The 20,431-nt window shown below is 58.3% G+C and overlaps 1 protein-coding gene across 5 annotated transcripts; it reads left to right on the top strand.

Moving 5' to 3' along the window:
• The first annotated feature begins 1,025 nt into the window (after window positions 1-1,025).
• On the top strand, window positions 1,026-18,606 carry Cbx7 (chromobox 7). Of its 5 annotated transcripts, none has more exons than XM_076855180.2 (7): window positions 1,026-1,195; window positions 3,163-3,206; window positions 10,344-10,409; window positions 10,979-11,088; window positions 12,202-12,268; window positions 14,811-15,159; window positions 15,477-15,629. In XM_076855180.2, the coding sequence occupies exons 1-7, from the start codon at window positions 1,127-1,129 to the stop codon at window positions 15,534-15,536; spliced, it is 765 nt and encodes a 254-aa protein (XP_076711295.1). In that variant the 5' UTR covers window positions 1,026-1,126; the 3' UTR covers window positions 15,537-15,629. The 5 variants fall into 5 exon arrangements, with proteins under 5 accessions (XP_076711295.1, XP_076711294.1, XP_076711298.1 ...); XM_076855179.2 differs by having other exon boundaries at window positions 15,474-15,629; XM_076855183.2 differs by lacking the exon at window positions 10,979-11,088 and having other exon boundaries at window positions 15,090-15,159; window positions 15,474-18,606.
• The last annotated feature ends 1,825 nt before the right edge of the window (window positions 18,607-20,431 follow it).

Here is a 20,431-nt window from a genome sequence, read left to right as displayed (position 1 = left end):
GAGGCGTTGCTGCGAACCTGGGCAGTGGGTGTGGAGGTGAGGGAGGTGCAGCTCTGAGTCACCGCAAGGAGGTCAGAGGCAGGACCTGGGCTCGACGCCGGGATGGGAAAGAACCCGAGGGGCAAGGAGGATCGCGGGTTCTTGGCGAAGATGAATGGAGATGTCTTTGAGCAGAGGTAGGGATGGGTCGGGGGTGAGTTCGTCCTGGACCACATATTCATTCATCGCAAGAGCTGGGCAGTGTGGCAGGTCCCAGTGTGGACCTTGTCTTCCCTGCGGCCTCACCCGCCACGAGCTGTGGCCTCGCCTAGTGCTGCGCCCGCAAGTTAGCGGCGCAAGTAGTAGGGTGGGCCAGCGCCAGGTCGCACGCGGAGGAACCTGCTTCGGACCTGCGGGCCACGCCGCCCCGGAGTCGGGAGTTGAGAGCTGGGTTCTGCGGCGCCCGGACGGCGTGGGAAACTCGTGCGGTCCGCACTCCTGCGGCACTAGGGTCGGTGCCGGACGGAGGCTCCCCCGTCGTGGGAGTGGGAAAGCTGACCTCCCCGCCCTGCACCCCTATCCTTTCTGCCCAGGCCGGGCCGGACCGTTTCGGCCCCACAGAATCATCGGGAAGACCTTGGGCCTCGCAGCTCGGTGTTAAGGATCACGGTCTGCCCGGGGCGCGAGGACGACCGCCGCGCACCGACGGCGCAGCAGCACAGAAGTCCCGCCACGCCACGCCACGCCGGGGATCTGCCAGCAGCACCCGGCCACCGCGCTCCGGACCCCGGGACTCGGGGCGGGGCCAGGGCGGGGCGGGGCTCCTGCGGGGCGGGGCTCGGAGGCCAGGGGCGGAGCTGACCCGCAGGGCGCGATTGAGCCCCGCGGCCGGCAGGCCCGCGCGCTCCCGCCCCGCCCCCTCCCCGCGCGCGCTCGCCTGCTGGCGCGGAGGAAAACGTTGCGCAGGTTCAAAAATGGAACGTCGGCGGCGTGAGAGAGCGCGAGGGGGTGTGCGCGCGTGCGCGTGCGCGTGCGCGCCCCGCCGAGGGTGACGGGGACCCCGGCGGCCCGAGCATCGCGCGCAGCAGCCGCGGTCCCGCAGCTCCGCCCCCGGCCCGGCCCCGGGCCCGCTCGCCCGCCGCCCCACATGGAGCTGTCAGCCATCGGTGAGCAGGTGTTCGCGGTGGAGAGCATCCGGAAGAAGCGCGTGCGGAAGGTGAGGCTGCCCGGGGGCGGCCCCAGGACCCCAGAAGTCGCCTCGGGTCCCCAGCACCACCCCCTTCAGGCTGGAGCTAGGGGAACGTGGGGCTGGGGGGAGGTCAGGCAGCTCTCCGCCGCCGGGCCTCTCTCCCCCGCCGGTGCCTCAGTTTCCCTGCCACCGTGTGGGGCGAGGAGAATCAAAGTTGTTGGCGCAAGTTGCTGGGGGCAACTGAGTCCACCTCAACTGCGACGAGGATCGGGTAGGATAGGAATTCTGAGTGCCGTCCTGCCTCATCTCCTTTTCATTTTAAATATGGGGAGGCAGGCCCAGGTTGACTTGCCCGGTGCGTTAGTGTCAGAGCTGGGTCTCGAACTCGGCACTGTGGAATCTTACTAACAAGTCCCTTGAAGCTGGAGGCGGAGCTTTGAAAAAGTGTCCTCTAGCCTATGGAAGTTTTCCTGCTGGACTTTGACCTTTTCCTATCCTTATCCCGCAGTGCACACCCCTCTTTCCCAGCCCCCACACTACCCGGGTCCCCAGCTTCCAGCCCCGCCCGGCCTCTGAAGCCGCCGCCGGCGTTGGGGCATCCTGGAAGCTCCTCCCCATCTGCCTACGCCTTCAAAACACACACCCTGCAATTTAAAGAGGCGTCCATGCTGCTCAGGACCCCGCACTTGTACCAATTTGATTTTCCTGGCCCAAAGTCTGCACTTCCAGTGCACGTTTGTCTGGAGGTTGGGCTGGGGGCTTCCATAGGGAAAAGTTCCTCTCCCGGTACTCCCCCCTGTCCTTTTCTCTCATCTCCTTACTCACGCCCTTTGGGAGGCTCCTGGTGTTCTCCTCCCCCTAGGCAGGGAAAGCGACTTGCTCAAAGACCCACAGCAAGTTAGAGAAGAGGTGGAGCAGCAGCTCTGGTGGTTGCTTGCAAACCCATTTTTTTCCCATGATGAAAACTCAGTCCTTGCATCTTGAGCCAAAGGTCAACTTCTTTTCTCTCCCCAACTGGGCTTGGGGTTTAGCTTGCTTCTGAATGGGGCTGCCTCTCCTTCTTCCTTTCCCTTCCCCCAGGTTTTCCTGGGTTTAAAAGAGGATTAATTTATTCTACAAAGCCCAGTGCTTTCCAGAGGCAGGTACAACCATCACACCATTCTACAACCTGGTGGGGGGGGGCAGTGGGAGGGGTTATGAGAGAATGGGGACCTCTGTGTCAGCCAGCCTCTGAAAACATTCCCTGGAGATCTATTCCAGGCACCATCCTTAGCCCCAGGGACACCTCCAGTGTTCTGGCAGAGGGGATGCGCTCAGTGATGAATGAGGAAATAAGTACAGATGCCTGTGGATGGGCTGTGTGCTCTGCTGAAGGACTGCCAGGTGCTAGGGAGGACAGTGACAGGAGGGTGGCCAGGGAAGGCCTCTTTGAGGAGGTGCCATATCTTGGTCTTAAAGTTGTGGTGGTTGAGAGGAGCTTTGCCCAGTCAATGTGCTTGGACTGCACACTTATAAAAGTCCCTGCCCCTTGTGAAGAAGGGAGGGGGAACTGGCTCTATTTCCTAATAATTGGAAGGATCTACTGCCTTGCTGAAGGTGGAGAGTGTGTCAGCCTTCTCTGGGGTCCTGCTAGGGTCTTTTGATGTAAGGGTCCTTCTTGCACAGACTCAGCTGATAGGGCCAGAGCCATTGGGAAAGTCTTCCAGTAGTCATGAATTTGACGCTGAGATCCTGGCCACTGTGGATCTCTGGCCATACATGCATGTCCCCATGTGTGACGAGAGCTCTGAGCTTTGGCCCCAGGGGCATTTGGGGGTCTCTGGGTTGGTAGGGATCTAGTGGAGGGTCCCCGGGTTGTATTTGTGTGTCAAAGCGCAGCTGTTTGCAGAGGGTATCTGGGACCAAGATCCTTTCCAAAGCCATTTGAGACTTCACTGTCCTGACAGGTTGGGGCAAGCATTTGTCTCACTATTCCTGTTTCTCTCTCTTCCCAGGGCAAAGTGGAATATCTGGTGAAGTGGAAAGGATGGCCCCCAAAGTAAGGCTCCTTCTGTGTGTCTCCCTGTCCATCCCTCCGCCCTTTGTGCCCCCTCCCCTGCCTAGCTTTTAGCCCAGGCTGCCTTCGTGACTGGGCAGCTGACCCTGACTAAATCATCAGTTTCCCCTCCACCGCTGCCTTCAGGGAGCACAGGCGCCCGAGGTGGGGGTTCAGCTCCTGTGGTGCTGCCCTCTCAGTGTTGGGCTTCTCCTGGTAACTGGGAGTGAAGACCCGGCATCTGTGCTTCCGAGATGGCTGATAACCAGGCGAGGGGGCCCGAGCTCAGCAGGTCTACTGCTGGGTAAGCCACTAGGGAAGGATGGAGCCTGGGCCACCTTGCCTTTGGGTGGCACTTTCCAGTCTCCAGAGTAGATCCCCAGACAGCTCTGGGAGGTGGGTGTGATCCTGAGCGCTCAAGATGAGCAACTGGCTCAGAAAAGGTCACACAGCAAGTAGAGGCACAGTTGGGACTTGAATAGTCCTCCCCATTTTCAGGTCAGTCTCCTTGCGGCCCCAACCCTCCCATCCCACAGTCGGGGGTCGGAGAGCTGGGCCTAAGACCTCCCCGGTGTGCTCCGCCTTTCCTGCTGAAGCCCAATCAGAAGCCCGCCCACCAACCAATCACCTCCCAGCAGGGAATTGTTGGGGGAGGGAAGAGCAAGCCGTGAGGCCTCACATTGGTCTGTGGGTGCCCCGCCCTCGGCCTGCCTCCTGCAGACCGACTCCTGGAAACCCCCTCTCCCCCTGCTGTCCGCACCTGGGGCGTCCTGCTCACCTGGTGTGTGTAGAAAGGGGGGCGTGCCGACGTGGTGTTTGGACCTGCAGGCTTTCTGGGAGGGAGGTGGGAGGCCGCAGAGGGGGAGACAGCCCCGCGGGGCCTCAGCTTCCCTCTGTGTGAAATGGGCTCAATAGTCCTCTCGCCGGCAGCTCTGCCTTGTAAGGGGAAAGGACTGGGCACGAGTTCAGAGCCACCATAGCATCCTGATGACAGCTGGTGACCAGCAGGTAGATAATACACTCCTCAGTCCTTCCTTCCAAATAAGCCTGGAGCTTGGGGAGGACCCCCTCCCCCACTGGCCACAGGTGGATTCTGGCTCAGGTGGAGGGGCTCTTCAGCCTTCCTCCCCTCCCCCAGCTCTCAGGAATGGCAGTGGGCTGGGCTTTCTGGCTTTTTGGCCTTCCAGACACTCTTTGCTGTTTGTCCTCCTGATTACAGCTTTTGATAGATTTCCTTCTCTAATCGGAGACCCCCTATTAATGAAAAGTTCCTTCTCTCCCACTTTCATCGATCTATCCTAAAGACCAGTACATCTGCCCGCCCCTCAGAGCTTCAGAGCTTCTCTAGAGAGCAGAGGCCCTGGCTATTTCTGTGGGCCTATGTCCCTGGCCCACTTTTTTCTTAATGTGCTGAGACATCACGTGGGCCCCCTTGTGACCCCAGTGGAGCTCTGGAAGCCCTGTTTGACCAGGTGACCCAGAGGGTGCCTTATGCCTGTCCCCTCTCCTTGGTACTGGATTTCTGGTTGCACAGTGGACAGTTGTGAGCCCTTGGGCAGGTCCCAGCAGGGCAGGGCGTCTGCTTTCTGGTCTTCACATTGGAGCCATAAACCATCCTTTGGGTGGGTTGTTAGGAGGATCGACAAAGGGCAAAAACTGCAGGGTGCCAGTCTCAACCCGCTTTTAGTGGGGATGTCTGCAGCTGGCACAGAGTTAGGTGGGTAGGCTTGGAAGGTGCCCCACCTAGGAAACGAACAAGGGGATTCCATTCTAACAAGAGCTCATTTTTCAGATAAGGATACTGAGGCCCAGAGAGGGGAGGTCATTCAAGACTATAATTGCCAACCCCAAGCAGTGTGCTACCCCCTTCCCACCATCACTGGTGCCACCTGCGCGAGGCAGGTACTGCCAGCCATCCCCACCTCACTTGGGAGAAGAAAGCGGCTCAATCAGGGTAGAGGCAGGAGAGCAGGGGTCTCCCTTCCTCCCAATCAGGGGAGGGTGCCTGCAACAGAGACTAAGAAAGGTGGTGGGATGGAGCTGGCAGACTATTCCCCTGGGCAGGAGCCTTGGCTGGGCAGTGCCAGCCTTGGACAGGCGGGGGGTGTTTGGTTCAGGTCCTCCTGCTTGGTGGCCACTGTCCTCACTCTGGGCAAGAAGACTTCTGTTAATTACAATTAACCATAAGCAAACTGTAATTGATTTTGTGGTACTGGGAGTTGAACCCAAGGGTGCTCTCCCACTGAGCTACATCCCGGCCCTTTTAGTTTCTGAGAGAGGGTCTCACTAAGATGCCCAGGCTTACCTTGAATTTCGGTCCTCCTGCCTCAGCCTCCCATGTTGCTAGGTTTACAGGCACGGGCCGCCATACCCAGCCCAAACTCTACTCACTCCGAGCCAGGCTCATTGGAGCTTTCTATGCCTTTTTTGGTCCCCAGGAGCAGGACAATGAGTGTCCCCTTCCCCAGCAGATATGTCAGAGGGGCTCTCTTGCTGCTGCTGCTTTTTTGGCTTGTTTTGTTTTGGGTATCAGAGATTGACTCAGGGCACTTTACCATTGAGCTACATCCCCAACCCTTTTGTTAATATTATTTTGAATCAGGGTGTCACTGAGTCACTTAGGCTAAGGCTAAGTTGTTGAGGCTGGCTTTGAATTTGCAATCCTCCTGCTTCAGCCTCCTAAATTGCTGGGATTACAGGTGTGCGACACACCACTGTGCAGGGTGTTGTTGCTTCTTATGCAACAAAATGCCACAGGGAGGGGTTGGGAGCACAGGGCAGAGGATGTCAAAGTAACTCATGCCCTTTGGGAGGTTTATGGTGGTCTCTGCACCCTGGAGACCCCCTAGGTACTCCACTCTCATTTCATCCTTCCCAGTCCCTGCTACCCCCACATACTAGATGCTTTACTTTCTTTCCCACTTGTGAATGCTACCATATCTTTTAGGAAGGCCTGGCTCCGAGGAACTTAAATAGTAACATCAGTGAGTACAGCAGTCACCAAACTGCCAATCAAAAAACTCCCATTAGGAGCCAGACATTGGCCCATCAGTTGCCCTAGAGTATTCCATTTCATAGATGGAGAGACAGAAGCCCCAGCAAAGAGCTGTTGCAGAGTCAGCTGGGAAAATTTGAATTTCAGGCTGCTGGATCCCAAGGCTTGTGGACCCATCCGCTGTAAGACACAGCCAGCTCCACCCAAGGTGACCAAGCCAGGAGTCTCTCTTGTCTGTTGGCCTTTTGGCCAGTTCAATGGGATGTTCTCGGGCTTTGGGGCCAGACCATTTACCTTAGAAAAATAGTAGTTTTTGTAGTTTCACCAGCTGTGTGACCCAGGATAAAACCCTCAATCTCTCTGTGCTTCCATTTCCCCATCTGTAGAATAAGGCCCCTGCTGAAAACCAAGACAATCACTAATGGCTTCTAGCCACAGAGTAAGAGGTATTCCTTCTCCACAGCTGGGGTTGGGCAGCAGCAGCAGAGCCCTGGGTTCCCACCCTGGCAGACTTGGGCCCTCTAGGTTTTTTGAAATTGATTTCATTACTGGTTATTTGCACTTATCGTGTTCCACACTCATCTAAGTGCGTTATGTGGCTTAACACAGCTAATCTTCACAACTCTAAGCGAAGGGATTATTTATTGAGAGCCCCACTTTAGGATGAGGGCCCAGAGGGATGGAAGTCAGACCAAGTCACCTGCCCCCAAAGCGGGACCCGGCAGTCTGCACGCGGGCTTCTCACTCAGGACAGTTAGAGGGGCGCTGCTGCTGGCCTGGCTCTGCATGGCACCTGGGGTGGCTCGCCCCGGCCCCAAGCTGCGCCACAGCTCGGCAGCGCCGCCTCCACGTACGGGTGAGGCTTGCTGGGACTTGGGGCAGCCTGCCTCGCTGACGCCCCCTCTACCCGGAGGAGCCCATACCGCCTAAGGATGGGGTTACTAGGGTGGCGGGCGCGGCGGCGGCTTGTTTACCGGGGCTGGAGGCGGGGCGGGGTCACGTGGCCGTGTTTATCTCGGAGCCGCTGCGCCGTCCCCGCCCCTTGCCCGCCTTGGTTGGCCGGGTGACCGTGCGTGCGCGCGGCCTTGCTGCGAGCGGCGGGGCGCCCCACGTCCCTCCCCTTCGCTGTCCCGCCGGCGTAGGGCGCTCGCTCCCGCAGCCTGCGCTGCCAATGGTCGCAGACCCGCGGCCTGAGGATGTCCCGGGCCGGCCGCGCGCTGGCGCCCAGCCTACCTGGGCCCGCCTGTCATCCAAGCTCATGCCCACCCGGCGGCCTCCTGGCTCCCCTAGGGCGCAGAGCGCTCAGCTGGGGCCGAGGGCCAGGGGGCCAAGGGGCCCAGGTGCCTCTGAAGGCCTGCCCCATCCAGCTGCAAGCCCGGAGCAGCACCTGACGGCTGCCACGGCCCACCCACATCAGAAAGCATCCTTCTCTCAATCTGGCCGCCCCGTCCTGTGCACCAGTGTGCCAGGCCCTGGTCAGACACCGACCAGGCAGTGCTACTCTCTCAGGGATGTCAGCCAGTGAGGAGCCAGACACGGTGTCCTGTGAGGCATCCTAAGGTAGAGGGCGACTGGGAATGGAACTGAGTTGCAAGCACAGACTGGCCACTCACCCGCTCTTGATCCCCCGCAAGCTGCTTAACTTCTGTGTCTCATTTCTTCATCTGCAAAATGGGGTAGTATAAGAACCTACCTCCTCAGAGTTCTGTGAAGAAGGGACAAGTTCCTGGCGGTTGTTGGTGCACCAGCTGTCACTGAGGGGGTGGGGGTGGTTTTTCTTTAAGATGAGGAAATTGAGGTCAAGAGAAGGGTAGGGACTTACCAGCAATCACACAGCAGCTACATCAGCAAGAATGAACCTGCCACGGCAGGTGGGCTGGGTAGAGAGGAAGGGCAGCAGTTAGAGAGAGGATGAGTCCCGCCCACCCAGGAGGAACCAGGATCCCCCTCCTTACTAGATTCATTGAGAGAGCCAGCCTTTCCTGGGGGGAGGAGGGCACAGTCTGCATCAGCCTTTGGGTCGTTGGGCTTCCTGCAGGAAGCACAGAACTGTGTGGGGCCCCCACAGCCACTCCCAGGCCAGGTGCTGGGCCTGGGCCAGGCCCTGCTGGATTCATCTCAGACCTAAACTTGGGCCTGCTGGGAGGAGGGCCATTCCGGAAAGCCTGGGAAGCTTGGCTTGGCTCACTGCAGGGATGGAGCATCCAGGGATGGGGCACAGCACAGATGACAGAAGCCAGGCCAGGCTGCACCAGGCCTGATGGTGGAGTACTTACGTGGGAGGGAAGATGAGTAGAAGGAGGAGGAGTGCTTTCTGTCTTGGGATGTCTTGCTGCCCAACCCTGGTCTACTGTTAAATATCCTGAGATTAGAACAAAGAAGAAAAGTAAATAAGTATCCTGATAGGTGCCCCAGGAGGTTGCAGTTGCAGGGGCTCTGCCTGCCTCTTCTGCCTCCGGAAGCTCCCCAGTTACTTGCCTTCTCACCCAGCAAGGCCTCTTGCCAAGATCGTGGAACTTTGCTTTGTTTTGGTTTAGGCACATTTGTTGGGGGGGACCAGTGGTAGGTCCCATGGGAAGGACCTGGAGTTGGGAGGGGTCTGCATGCTGCCCACCCATTGCCAACCTGTCCTCTGTCCCTGTCTTTGTCCTGTGGCTGCAGCAGGACAAAGCTTTACCTTTGTATACTTAGACACACAGGTATTTTACATAGGGACTTTATATGCACTCATGTGTACAGACCTTTTTGTAGTACTGGAGATTGGAGCCAGGAGGCACTCTACCTCCAAGCTATAGTCCCAGCCCATTTTTTTTTTTTGAGACAGTTTTTTTAAAAAATATTTTTAGTTGTAGACGACAAAGCACATTTATTTTATTTATTTATTTTTATGTTGTGCTGAGGATGAAACCCAATGCCTCACACCTGCTGGGCAAGTGCTCTACCACTGAGCACAACTTTAGCCCCAGAACAGTCTTACTAAGTTGCCCAGGCTGACCTGATACTTGTGATCCTCCTGCCTCAGCCTCCTATTGCCCAGATTACAGGCATGTGACTCCACATGTGGCTCATACACACACACACACACATATATATATATATATTTAAATTTTATTTATTCATTCATTCATATGCGGTACTGAGGATGGAACCTGGTGCCTTCACACATGCTAGGCAAGTGGTATACACTGAGGACACCCCCACCCTAAAAACCATTTTATACTTACATCTCTTTTTGATGAGTGATACTGGTTTTTCCATTATGGAAGTCATAAAAGTTTGCTTTTAAAATGAAATTATTTAAACAAAAAGGCTGCACTGCAGGAGGCTGGTGCTGAGTAGTTAAAAGAAGGTGGAAGGCACCTGTGGCATTGTCCCCAGCCAGACCTGATCAGGGCAGAGCTCTGGAGGGCGGTGCTGTCACCCTCTGTCCCTCGGCCCTTGGTGGGGGTGCCGAGGTCAACTGTGGGAGACCGTACCAGAGTTATAGATACTTACAGATACCTGTGGGGTGCCAGGCCCAGAGACTAGGGCACTTATGTGAAGGCCTGGTCTCCATGGCTCAGATGCCCAGGGCAGGAAGGAGCAGTGCCCCCGCAGGCTGGGCTGGAAGGCTGGGGAAGAACCGTGGTGCTGGTAAACACTGGGAGACACCCGCAGAGCGCTCCCCACCTGCTACTGGCTCTGGACACTTAAGTAGAATATTTTATCAGCACAAGAGCCCTTTACAGAGAGGGACACTGAGGCGCAGAGCTGTTGAGTAAATGGCTCAGGGCTGCCCAGCTAGCTGTGGCAGAACTGGAACTTGAACCCTGGCCAGGTGGCTCCAGAGCCCCCATGCTGTCATAGTAAGAGTATCCCCCAGTTTCCTGGGACACACAGGGACCTGCTATCTTCCAGGCATCAAGGGCCTTGGGTGAATGTGGGGGTCTCTCCAGAGTAGGACCCAGTCAGATTGTGGTGAGGCAGGAGGGAGGGGAGTTCTGGTGTCATTGGAGTCCAAACAGGTCAGGCCTGGGAGTGTGTGGCAGCCCCCCTTACCAGGAAGGGCTGGGGGCTTGGTGAGGGAGGGCCCTGGGACAGTGGCCGTGGCCTCTGTGGGGCCAGGCAGAGGCAGGACAGCTCTCGTCTGTTACTTCTCTTCTCAGGTACAGCACGTGGGAGCCGGAGGAGCACATCCTGGACCCCCGCCTGGTCCTGGCCTACGAGGAGAAGTAAGGGTCTCCGGCTGCTGGGCCCGCTTCCAGGTTTCCTAGGGGTCCCGCTGCAGGCGTGGCCTGAGCAGGGGGCCGCTGGGGGCAGGACCAGGGTGTCTGACCAGGCGTTGGAAGGTGGTGGGTACAGAGAACTCCGGGTCCCCTTCCTTTTCTGCCTGCCACTTCCTCTAGCTGCCCGGCCATCACCTCTTGGCTCTGACACCCGGAGCGCCAGCCAGAGGCTTCAGTTGTGTTCAGGGGAAGCAGACAGGGGTGGCTCCCAAGGTGCCACTCGTGTGAGTGGCATGTCAGTGGCTTGTCCTTCCACTGAGGGAAGTCTGATGAGGTCACCTGAGCCCAGAGGAGGCGTGACCTTCTGAGCTCTGGCCCCTCCTCCTGGCCAGCTCCCAGGAGAGCGTCCCAGGGTAAAGTGGGTCCCCTCTTCTGCCAGCTACTGCGGGGTTTCCGCGTGCCATCTGGCCCTTGCGCCCAGCAGCCCTGCCCATGGTGGGCAGCCTCGGTTCTCCCAGCGTGGCCCGTGCAGTGTGGGCCTTGTCTCTGTATCCTTTTTATGTGGTCCCTTACAGCAGCCTCCTGAGACAGGGACCAGGGGCTCGTGTGGCAGATGAGGAGGCTGAGCCTCTGAGGAGTTCGGTTGTCCTGGGCCCCCGGCTGGAGACTGGCACGAGGCCACGGGGTAGGCAGCAGCTCCTCACTGCGCTCAGTGCTTCTCCCCACAGTCTCCATGGCTGCTGAATCAAAGGATGCGCTTTTATTGTTCTTTCCTTTAAAATCCAGGGTGTCCCATCCCCCAGCTTCTTTCTTCCTCTGGGGTGCTTGGTGGGGCCTTAGTCCAACAGGGCGTGCCACTTGGGAGAATCCTGTGGACCACCTTGGTGTGTGGCCAGGCGAGCCATGGTGGGGTGAAGGCCCGGGTGGGACTGCAAAGGGCCTTTCTTGGCTGTCCCGAGACCCGTATCCAGAGGGTGCCAGGTTCCACCTGGAGGGTGACCAGCATTTAAACAGAGGCCATGGATTCCCTGTTTGTGCTGAGCTCATACTGAGACTGGCCCAGGCCATCCAACCAGGCGGGTGTGGGGTGTGGGGGTGTTGACTCCACCCCCACATTCTCTACTGTCTTCCAGGCCTCCATAGTGGGGGCCACAGGAAGTGAGTTGAACCAGCGACCAGGAGGCAGAGGCCTGGAGCTGCCTACTTTGGCCTCATGGTTTGCAGCCTCTGGTCGTATTGTGTCTGAGTGTGGCTTTGTAGCACCTCAGGCTGTGCCTGGGGACGCACGTGAGAGCAGACACCCTACAGCTGGGTTTCCTCCCCACCTGATGAGATGGTGCAGCCTTCCTCACTTCAGGTTCCTAAGGATCTCAAGTCAGGCCAGCGGGCAGGACTCGCCACTCTCCCCAGCCCCCCAAGGACATTCAAGGCACATTGGGTTGGCAGGTTTCTACGCAGCTCCTCTAAGAGTGACAACTGCACCTTGGAGGTCCCCACCGCATGCACAGCAGGGCATTTGCGCTGGCCCTGGAGCTCAGGGAGGACTCGCATATGCTTGGAGAGCCTCGGAGAGCCCCACATCAGTGACAGACAGTTCTCTTCCCATTATTGGATGGGAAGTCCAAGCCCAGGAAAGTGGACACCTGACCATTGTTACGGCCCCAGGAGAGCCTTGGAGGACTTCGGGATGCTGGGGGGGGTGTCTCCATCCCGACAGACAGAGGAGGGGGTGAAGCAGACACCTTCCTTTCCCTTAGATGTCACCAGTGTTTCCTTTTCTTCTGCCACTTGCATCTAGGGAGGAGAGAGACCGAGCGTCGGGGTATAGGAAGAGAGGCCCGAAACCCAAGCGGCTTCTGCTGCAGGTAACCAGGCTGCCGCGGGGCCTCCTCCTCCCCTGCCCCACCCAGGCCCCTGCCTCCCCTCACCCACCCTGAGTGCTTCTGCATTGGCTGGTTGAACTGGTTCACTTGCCCGCCCCTGGCACCACCTGGGCACTGTGGGGTGGGACACTCAGTAGGTAATTTTCCACGGAAGGGGAAAAGCCCGAACATGGGGCAGGAACTGAGGAAAGACAACCCCCCATGGGGGGAGCCTTTGTGGGAGGAGGGGCCACATGGCTAATACAGGCCTAGGATTTGAGACAGGGTCTCATTGAGTTGTAAGCAAGGTACTAAGGTCCCTTGTTTTTGCTGAGGCTGGCTTTAAACTTGAGATCCTCCTGCCTCAGCCTCCCAAGCTGCTGGGATTATAGGCGTGCGCCACCGTGCTGATCTTAAACCTAGGATTTTTGAAAGCTTAGAATCTCATAAATAAGCCTGTGATGCTCAAAATCCCCAAACACAAAATTGTATTATTTAAGAGCCTCAGAAACACAGACTCTGGCATTAGGGGACATGGAAGCTGGACTTCCAGAACCCGGGAAGGAGAGGCCCTTCGTGTGTGGACCAGCTGTGGAGCACCAGCTCCTAGAAAGGTGTCCTTCTTGAGTAGGAAGAAACCCCTGGGGACTCCTTTTGCATCCTCGGGAGGCGGGCCTCTGATACCCTGGGGCTTGAGGTGCAGCTGTGTGTTCTGGGCAAGCTGCTGAGGTTCTCGGTGCTGAGTTCTCACTGTGAGCATGAAAACACCTGCTTTTAATTTCACAAGCGCCCACCACCCCCACCCCTGTGTCTGAATCAAAGCACAAGGCTCCCTGGTCCGCATGCAGTGCGGAGGTTATGGATCACCTGGGGCTTTCTTGTCGAGTGACAGCTTCCTTCCTGTGGGGGGTGATCCATGGTGTTTGATGTGAATTGGGTCCCAGGATGGAAAGTCACATTTGCCAGAGATCTGCATGTGGGGCGGTGTGTCTGGTGCTTCGCAAATGGCCATATTTCCTCTGCGTGCCAAACCTGCCGGGTAGGTGTATTAGTTATCCATGGCAAATCTATGACAAATCACCCCAACTTAGCAACTTAAACCCCTGAACTCATCGTCACATAGTTTCAGTGGATCAGGAATTTGGGAGCACTTTAGCTGGTTCTTTAGTAGTCCTGATTGGGGTAGTCAGGGGATCAGGTCAGAAGCCTGGGCTGGGCTGGGGCTGCTCCAAGCCCAGGATCCGTGCCAGTCGTTCTAGGGCAGCTCCTGCCATGAGGCCCTGCTGGGCAGTACGAGTGCCCTCACAGTACCGCCACTCGCTTCCCCACGTGGGTGATCCAAGAGCAAGGAAGAAGCCACTGTGTCTTTGTGACCAGGCCCAGGAAGTCACACGCAGCAGTGTTTCTTGTGAGAAGGGACCACCGATGGCATGAAGGTGGGAAGCAGGTATTGTCAGAGGCTGTCCACTGAGGTCTCCTCCCGCTTTGCTGTTGAAGTAGCTGAGGCTCAGGGAGGCCTGTGGTTGACCTGGAGTCACACAGCAGGTGAGAACCGAGCTCTGGCCTGGAGCCCCCTGTTCTCGCATGGAGAGGTGGCATCGCACTGAAAGAGCCTGCCTTGCTGACAGTAGGGGAGGCTCCCAGGGCTGCGGTGGGACTAGCTCCCGCTCTAGTTTCCCAGGCCCCTCTGGGTTCGGCCCTGCTTCCTTCCGCCACAGCCGCACCCAGGGCAAGGGACGGGATTAGGAGATTGGACTGAGTGGAGGCCGCATGTGTCATCACTACTTCCAACTTGGGTTGTGACTCCATCAGCCCCATCCTTCCTCTGGTGACAGGTAACAGGTGAAGGTATTGTACCAGAGTGATGGGGGGAGACCCCCTATCTTCCTTTCTTGGAGACTTAAATTCTCCCCAAAGACAGGGAGACAGATCCCCCATCTCGGACTCGGGCCTTTGGTGTAGGAAGCCTCCGCTGCACCCTGCTCCTGGGTGAGGCAGGTTGGCAGAGGCCTGGGCCCCAAAGAGGCGAGGGGCAGCATGCTGTCCCTTCAGCTGGGGGCAGGTTGCGCTGTCTGTCCGCACAGCCTAGCTGCCACAAGAACCCGCTCCGGGGAGCTGGCTGCTCCAGCTGAGGGTGGTGTGCAGCAGTGATTCTCCTAAAGTGCTTTAGAAGCCACTTCAACAATTTTTTTCTGGTGGCTGGACCCAGGCCTGGTGTGGAGTAGGCGATCGATCGATGCTCCCCCAGTTGTGTTTCCTTTCCCCGTGTGTCCCCCCGCCCCCCTCCCCGTGGTGGTCATCCTCCGCACCCCTGTGCCCCCCTGCTGTGTACCAGGAATAGACGCCGTGGCCTGACCCCACCCCGCATGGATGAGACGGCGCTGTGGGCATAGGGCCGGGCAGGGGGCCAGGGCGCTGCGGCTCTGGCCAGCTGTGGGGGGTGTGGAGCGGCGAGCACCAGACGCCAGGGGCCAGGGTTCTAGCGAAGGCGAAGGTGGCAGCGTCGGGAGGCGGGGCTGACCCGCGCCCTGGCTTGCCCCCGCAGCGGCTCTACAGCATGGACCTGCGGAGCTCCCACAAGTCCAAGGGCAAGGAGAAGCTCTGCTTCTCTCTCACGCGCCCACTCGGCAGCGGGAGCCCCGAGGGGGTGGTCAAAGCGGGGGCGCCTGAGCTGGTGGACAAGGGCCCCTTGGTGCCCGGCCTGCCCTTTCCGCTCTGCAAGCCCCGCAAGGCCCACAAGTATCTGCGGCTCTCGCGCAAGAAGTTCCCGCCCCGCGGGCCCCACCTGGAGAGTCACAGCCATCGACGGGAGCTCTCCCTGCAGGAGACACCGGCCTCGGATGACCTGCAGGCGGCCGGCCAGTGGGAGCCCGCAGAGCAGCCCCCTGAGGAGGGTAAGACAGCCCCACCCCAGGCCTCAGATCTGCAGCGTCCTTGGAGGCCACCAGGTCCAGTTGACCCAAGCCTTGAGGACCTGGTTGGCCACACAGCCAGTCGGGACTGTGGGGACTGACTCGAGCCTGATCCCTGGCCAGAGCTGGCAACCCACTATGGAAGACTGTCCGCCAGGGACTGGGAGGGGGCACGGCACCCTCTTGGGGGACCAGTGGTAGGTCCCATGGGAAGGACCTGGAGTTGGGAGGGGTCTGCATGCTGCCCACCCATTGCCAACCTGTCCTCTGTCCCTGTCTTTGTCCTGTGGCTGCAGCAGATGCAGAACTGGCAGATGGGCCCCCTCCCTGGACACCTGTGCTTCCCTCAAGTGAGGTGACCGTGACAGACATCACCGCCAACTCCGTCACCGTCACCTTTCGAGAGGCCCAGGCAGCAGAGGGCTTCTTCCGAGACCGCAGCGAGAAGCTCTGAATCACCGTTTCCACCCTTCTTCGCTGTTTCCTTTGGGGCTTGGGGTGGGGAACTCCCAAGACAGGGAGGGGTTGGGGCAGGGTAATTATTTTATTTAAAAAAAACACCAAGCAGAAGACGTGGGGGTGGCCCCACAACCTCCCACCCCCCTGCCCTTCTCTGTGAAGGGCATTTGCAGAGAGGCCTTAGGGCTGGGTTGGGAAGGTTGGTGTTGCTCTGTTTAGGGTCCCGTCTCCAGGCTGATGGGGACAGGGCCATCCTGCTCAGGCTGCTTCTGCAGCCCACTGCCTTGCCTTGCAGCTGCTGGTTCCAGGAGGGAAAGGAGTCCTGGGAGGCAGGGCCCCACCTGGCAGCCCCCAGCCTGTCTGGTTGTCTGGCCCTCCCACCCCTTTCTTTTGAGCTTGGGTGTTGGTTTTGATCTTTCCCCTCCGGCTTTGGTGGGGCTTGGAGGCTGCTCTCACCCCCAGGGCCGGGTCAGGGAGAAGGGGCTGGAGGGAGGGTCTGAGGTAGAGTCACAGACCCTCCTTCCCAGGGAGGAGGCTGCCCTCTGGGCTCCCTCTGCTGAGAGATCCTGCCCCATCACCTGGCTCGTGTGGAAATATGTGCACACCCAGCGGCACAGCGTGCACGTTGCCCCTTGTGTCTATCACATGTGCCCTGAGTGTCCACGTGGGCCTCACATGCCTCCTTTGGAAACCCTGGCCAGGTGAACATAGGGCAATTCACAGCACAAAAGAACTCGCCACGGCAACCCACCACCTTGCACAGGTCACGCGAAAGGACCTGTTCCAGCTCCATTTGTTCGCAGCTGTCAGCGAGAACAAGGTTCTGGCCATGAGCATGGCGGCATCTGCTGCTGCAGGCATGCAGATGTGGCTTCCTGGTTGTGCCTGGCCAAGCAGCAGGTGTGCAAGCATCTGCCCAGTTGTGCTGACACATCTGCATAGACTCCAAGACACTTGTGACCTGTCCTTCCTCCCACAGGGATTCTTGTCCTTTCTGACTCAGGTGACTTTTCAGCCCTTCCAACTCCCCTTTTTCTGCCCTCCCCTCCAGCTCAGCCGACCCCAAGCATGGTGTGGGTGTGGGCAGGCGGAAGGGCGGGGGTGTCCCGCTTTCTCAGGGCAGCCCTTGTCTCCTGGACCCCTTCCCACTTCATTCTGTGTCCTCCTACCAGACCTAAATAGCACGGCAGGGACTGGTCTTGTTTCCTGTGGGGGTCCAGCCGCAGGGGAGGGTAGTTCAGGCTGTGCACAAGCCTAGTGCCCTGGCGAGGTTGTGTCTGCCAGGAGGAGGAATGCTTGGCTTCTGATCTGCCCCAAGGTTCCCTGCAGGCTGGTGGCTTCCCTGCTCCCTCATCCCAGCCCTGTCCCAGAGAGAAGGCCAGATGGAGTCAGGGGTCCTGGGGAGCAGGGAGCAGGTCCGCTCCCCCACCCTTCCACCCCGGTCAGAGTCAGGGTAACCTGAACACAGTAGAGCCATTGTGGCTGGGGAGCTCAGCCCTGTCCCCCGACTCTGCCTGTCCTCAGAAGGTCATTAGGTCTTTGTGAGGACAAGGGCAGGGTGACTCTTCCCCCAGACTCCTCCCCAGTTCCCAAACCAAAGACAGCAGGCACCCTTTTCCTTTTTGGGATGCTTTGTTGGCAAGATTCCCAATCCCAGCTCCTTCTCCCTCTCTCTAATTCTCATTGCCCGGGATCAATTCAGTGCTTCCATTGGGGGACAGTCACCTATAGGTGACCTGATTCACCCCAGCCCAGAGAATGGAATCTAGATGAGTATGTGGGGTGGGCCCCGGGAAGGGAAGGGGCTTCAGCTGCACGACCCTGAGAAGGGGAGAAGCCTGGGGGTAGGGGCTCCCAGCCCGGGAGGTGGAGGCCTGAGACTGGGAGGGCGAGGGGTCCTCTCCAGCTGACTGTTGGACCATGGCTCTGGGACAGGGCCACAGCTTCTAGTAGAAGACACACTCTGCCCCCCTCAGGAGACACAGGCCCTCTTCCTGCTTCCTGGGTGTCCTAAGCTGTCAAATTTGCCAGCCTGTGGCCCTGGGGGGTTGGGTTTTTTTGTTTTTGTTTTTTCGCTTTTTTTTTTTTTTTTTTTCCTGGTGGGTGAGGCAGCTGTGTTTCTGTCTGCAGCAGCAGAACATGCGTCTCCTCTTCCTCAGACCTTTGTGGCCCCCTGGGAACCCTGTGGCTCAGAGGGCTGAGGTCCAGGCCTGGCACCTGGAGTGATGGTCTTGAGATGTCCAACTCAGGGCAGCCATGAGGCTGTGAACCCTGAGAGCCGGCTCCCTGGGGAGAACCACTCAGGCAGTTAGGATCTTTTTCAGCCCAGGACAGGTGACCTCTGTGAGGGGTTGGGTTTGGCCACACAGGCCTCCTCCCAGCCCTGAGTGTCCCAGCTAGGGCCAGGTGAGAGAAGACCAGGTGGACAGTGACCTCCCGCCCCATAGCTCCCCAGAAGGCCAGTACCCTCGGGCTGGGGAACACTGGCCGCCTGCCTCTCCCCAGCCCCTTTTGAATGTAGAGGCCTGTTGGTACTTTACTGTCGCCATGGAGTGGGGTGGAATGTCCCACCCACCCCTGGCGCGGAACCTTATCATTCTGACAGGATGATAACCCCTTTGCCAATGTCCCTCGTCGCCTCCTCTGGGAAGGCGCTAGGCATCTGAATGGAAGCCCGTGTAGCTTTTGCTTTACAAATGGCCAGATGTGGCCGCCAGGTCTCAGCCAAGAACGCGTCCTTTGCACAGATGAGCTTCGAGCTTTGTTCAGACGACATGAATGTACTCGAGGACCGGGCATCGGCTCCCAGGGCGCGCCTTCCTGACGGTGCGGCTGGGGAGGGTCAGAGCGGGTGCAGAGCGCAGTTTTATTTTTGTACTGATATTGGTAAGAGACTGTATAGCATCTATTTATTTAGATGATTTATCTGGTAAATGAGGCAAAAAATTATTAAAGACAATTTAAAAAGAATTCGTGGGCATTCAGTCCTCTTAATACGCTTGCCCTCTGTTCTGGGGAGAGAGCCCCGGCCCTGCAGGACAGTGGATTTAGGTCCCAGCTCTACAGTTACTGCTGTGACCTTGGACGGCTCCTTCAGTCTTGAGTTCTCTGTCACAGCGAAGATTACTGGAGGGGACAGAATGGGGCTCCGCGGTGCCCTGCTGGGTGACCACCCTGGCTATGCAGGGGGTCACCAGACGCCCAGAAATGCTTCAGGGTGCTGCTGCTCCCTCCCTCTGTCCTCCTAAGAGTGTTTAGGAACCTCACCACGGGCCCTGGGCTCAGACCCTGGCTTCTGGAGCTCAGGGCTGTCCACGCAGGCTCAGCACCGGCCCTCTAACCCCAGGCGGGCTGGCGGGGCACGCAGTGAGGCAGAGTCCTGAGGCCACTTGCTTTTGGGTTCCTCACCAGCTGCAGGATGCTGGCCGGGAGCAGTCAGGGCGAGCAGGAGGGGGACAGTCCCAGTGAGGGCAAGAAAGGCACGCTGGGGACATGCAGGTGCTGAGGTCATGTCTGGGTTTCTAGTTGGGGCAACGGGTTGTGGGAAGCGCCTTCTCTGGAAGGAGATTAAAACAGAAGAGGGTTTGGAAGGAGTTTGGTCAACCCCCAAAGCAGGCCTGAGGCCTGGATGTTCTTTGCAGGGAGTTTGGGAGGTGACCCAGGGACAGGACTGGGTCACCTGTCCTGTCCCTGGGTCACCTCCCAAACTCCCTGGGCAGAAGAAAGAAGAGCTATGACGGGTGGATTATTGAGGTCAGTTATAGGCAACTGGGGTACACTTATGCCATGGCCACCAAGAAGTGTTCAAAGTCCCACAGATTGTCGTTTCCTGAGGATGGATTGGTAGAGGGTGGCCCTCAGCCATCCAGGGCCCCCCCCCCACCACTGGACATCTGTTATATTGAGCCCCAACTAGAATGTTAATTGAGCTAGTGTTTGACACCAAAGGGGACTGTCCCCAGCCCATAGCTGAGGTCAGGGATGAGGCCAAGAGGTGAGTGTCCCCAGGGCCATTGCAGGTGCGCGGCTGTGCTGTGCTGCTGGTTCTTCACAATGAGGCCGTCAAGAGGCGGCCAGCGACAGACAGCCCCTGTGAGGAATTAGTGTGGTGGTGGGGAAACCTCAGTTCCCGCGGCCGCGGCGGTGTGGAAGGTGACCATCACCCCCTTCTCCCTGCCCCCAGCCAGCCACCCTCCCTGGTCGGGAGACCCAATTGCATCCACCAAGTGCTCAGGGCCCTGGTGACCTGCCCTCATCAGATCAGACTACACTTTTTTTTTTTTTTTTTTTTTTTTTTTAGAGAGAGTGAGAGAGAGAAAAAGAATTTTTTAATATTTATTTTTTAGTTTTCGGCGGACACAACATCTTTGTATGTGATGCTGAGGATCGAACCTGGGCCGCATCCTTGAGCCACATCCCCAGCCCAGATCAGACTACACTTGCTGCACACGTGCCTCAGTCACCGCCAGGACTGGGGACAGCAAACCATGCCTCCAGGACTCCCCAGGTTCCAGACAGGCTCCCCTCTGCCCACATTATGTAGCAGCCACCTGGCACCTCCGGGCAATGGAGCTTGGTGGACCTCACCAGGAACCGAGTTTTCCTGTTTGCCCACTGACACTCGCCCCAGGGGCTGACACCCACCCGTGGAGGCTGGGACTTGGGATTCTGAGGCGTTCCCTGGAAGACCCTCCCTGCCCTGGAAACCAAGATCGCCAACCCACCAGGCCAGAGCCACAGAGTGAGGAGGGTAGATTCTCAAGCCAGTGAAAAGGGCCAGTCCCACTGCCACCCC

This window comes from Callospermophilus lateralis, chromosome 4 (assembly GCF_048772815.1).
Source record: "Callospermophilus lateralis isolate mCalLat2 chromosome 4, mCalLat2.hap1, whole genome shotgun sequence".
Lineage (NCBI taxonomy): Eukaryota > Metazoa > Chordata > Mammalia > Rodentia > Sciuridae > Callospermophilus > Callospermophilus lateralis.
The sequence above is the reverse complement of the archived record's forward strand: the minus strand, read 5'-3'. Positions and strand labels throughout refer to the sequence as shown.

Bases quoted from the DNA above. Each gene is read 5' to 3' on its own strand.
- Cbx7 (XM_076855179.2), top strand. From the start codon at position 1,127: ATGGAGCTGTCAGCCATCGGTGAGCAGGTGTTCGCGGTGGAGAGCATC. The intron at 3,207-10,343 runs GTAAGGCTCCTT...TTCTCTTCTCAG, and splicing joins TGGAAAGGATGGCCCCCAAA to GTACAGCACGTGGGAGCCGG. The intron at 10,410-10,978 runs GTAAGGGTCTCC...GGTCCCTTACAG, and splicing joins GTCCTGGCCTACGAGGAGAA to CAGCCTCCTGAGACAGGGAC.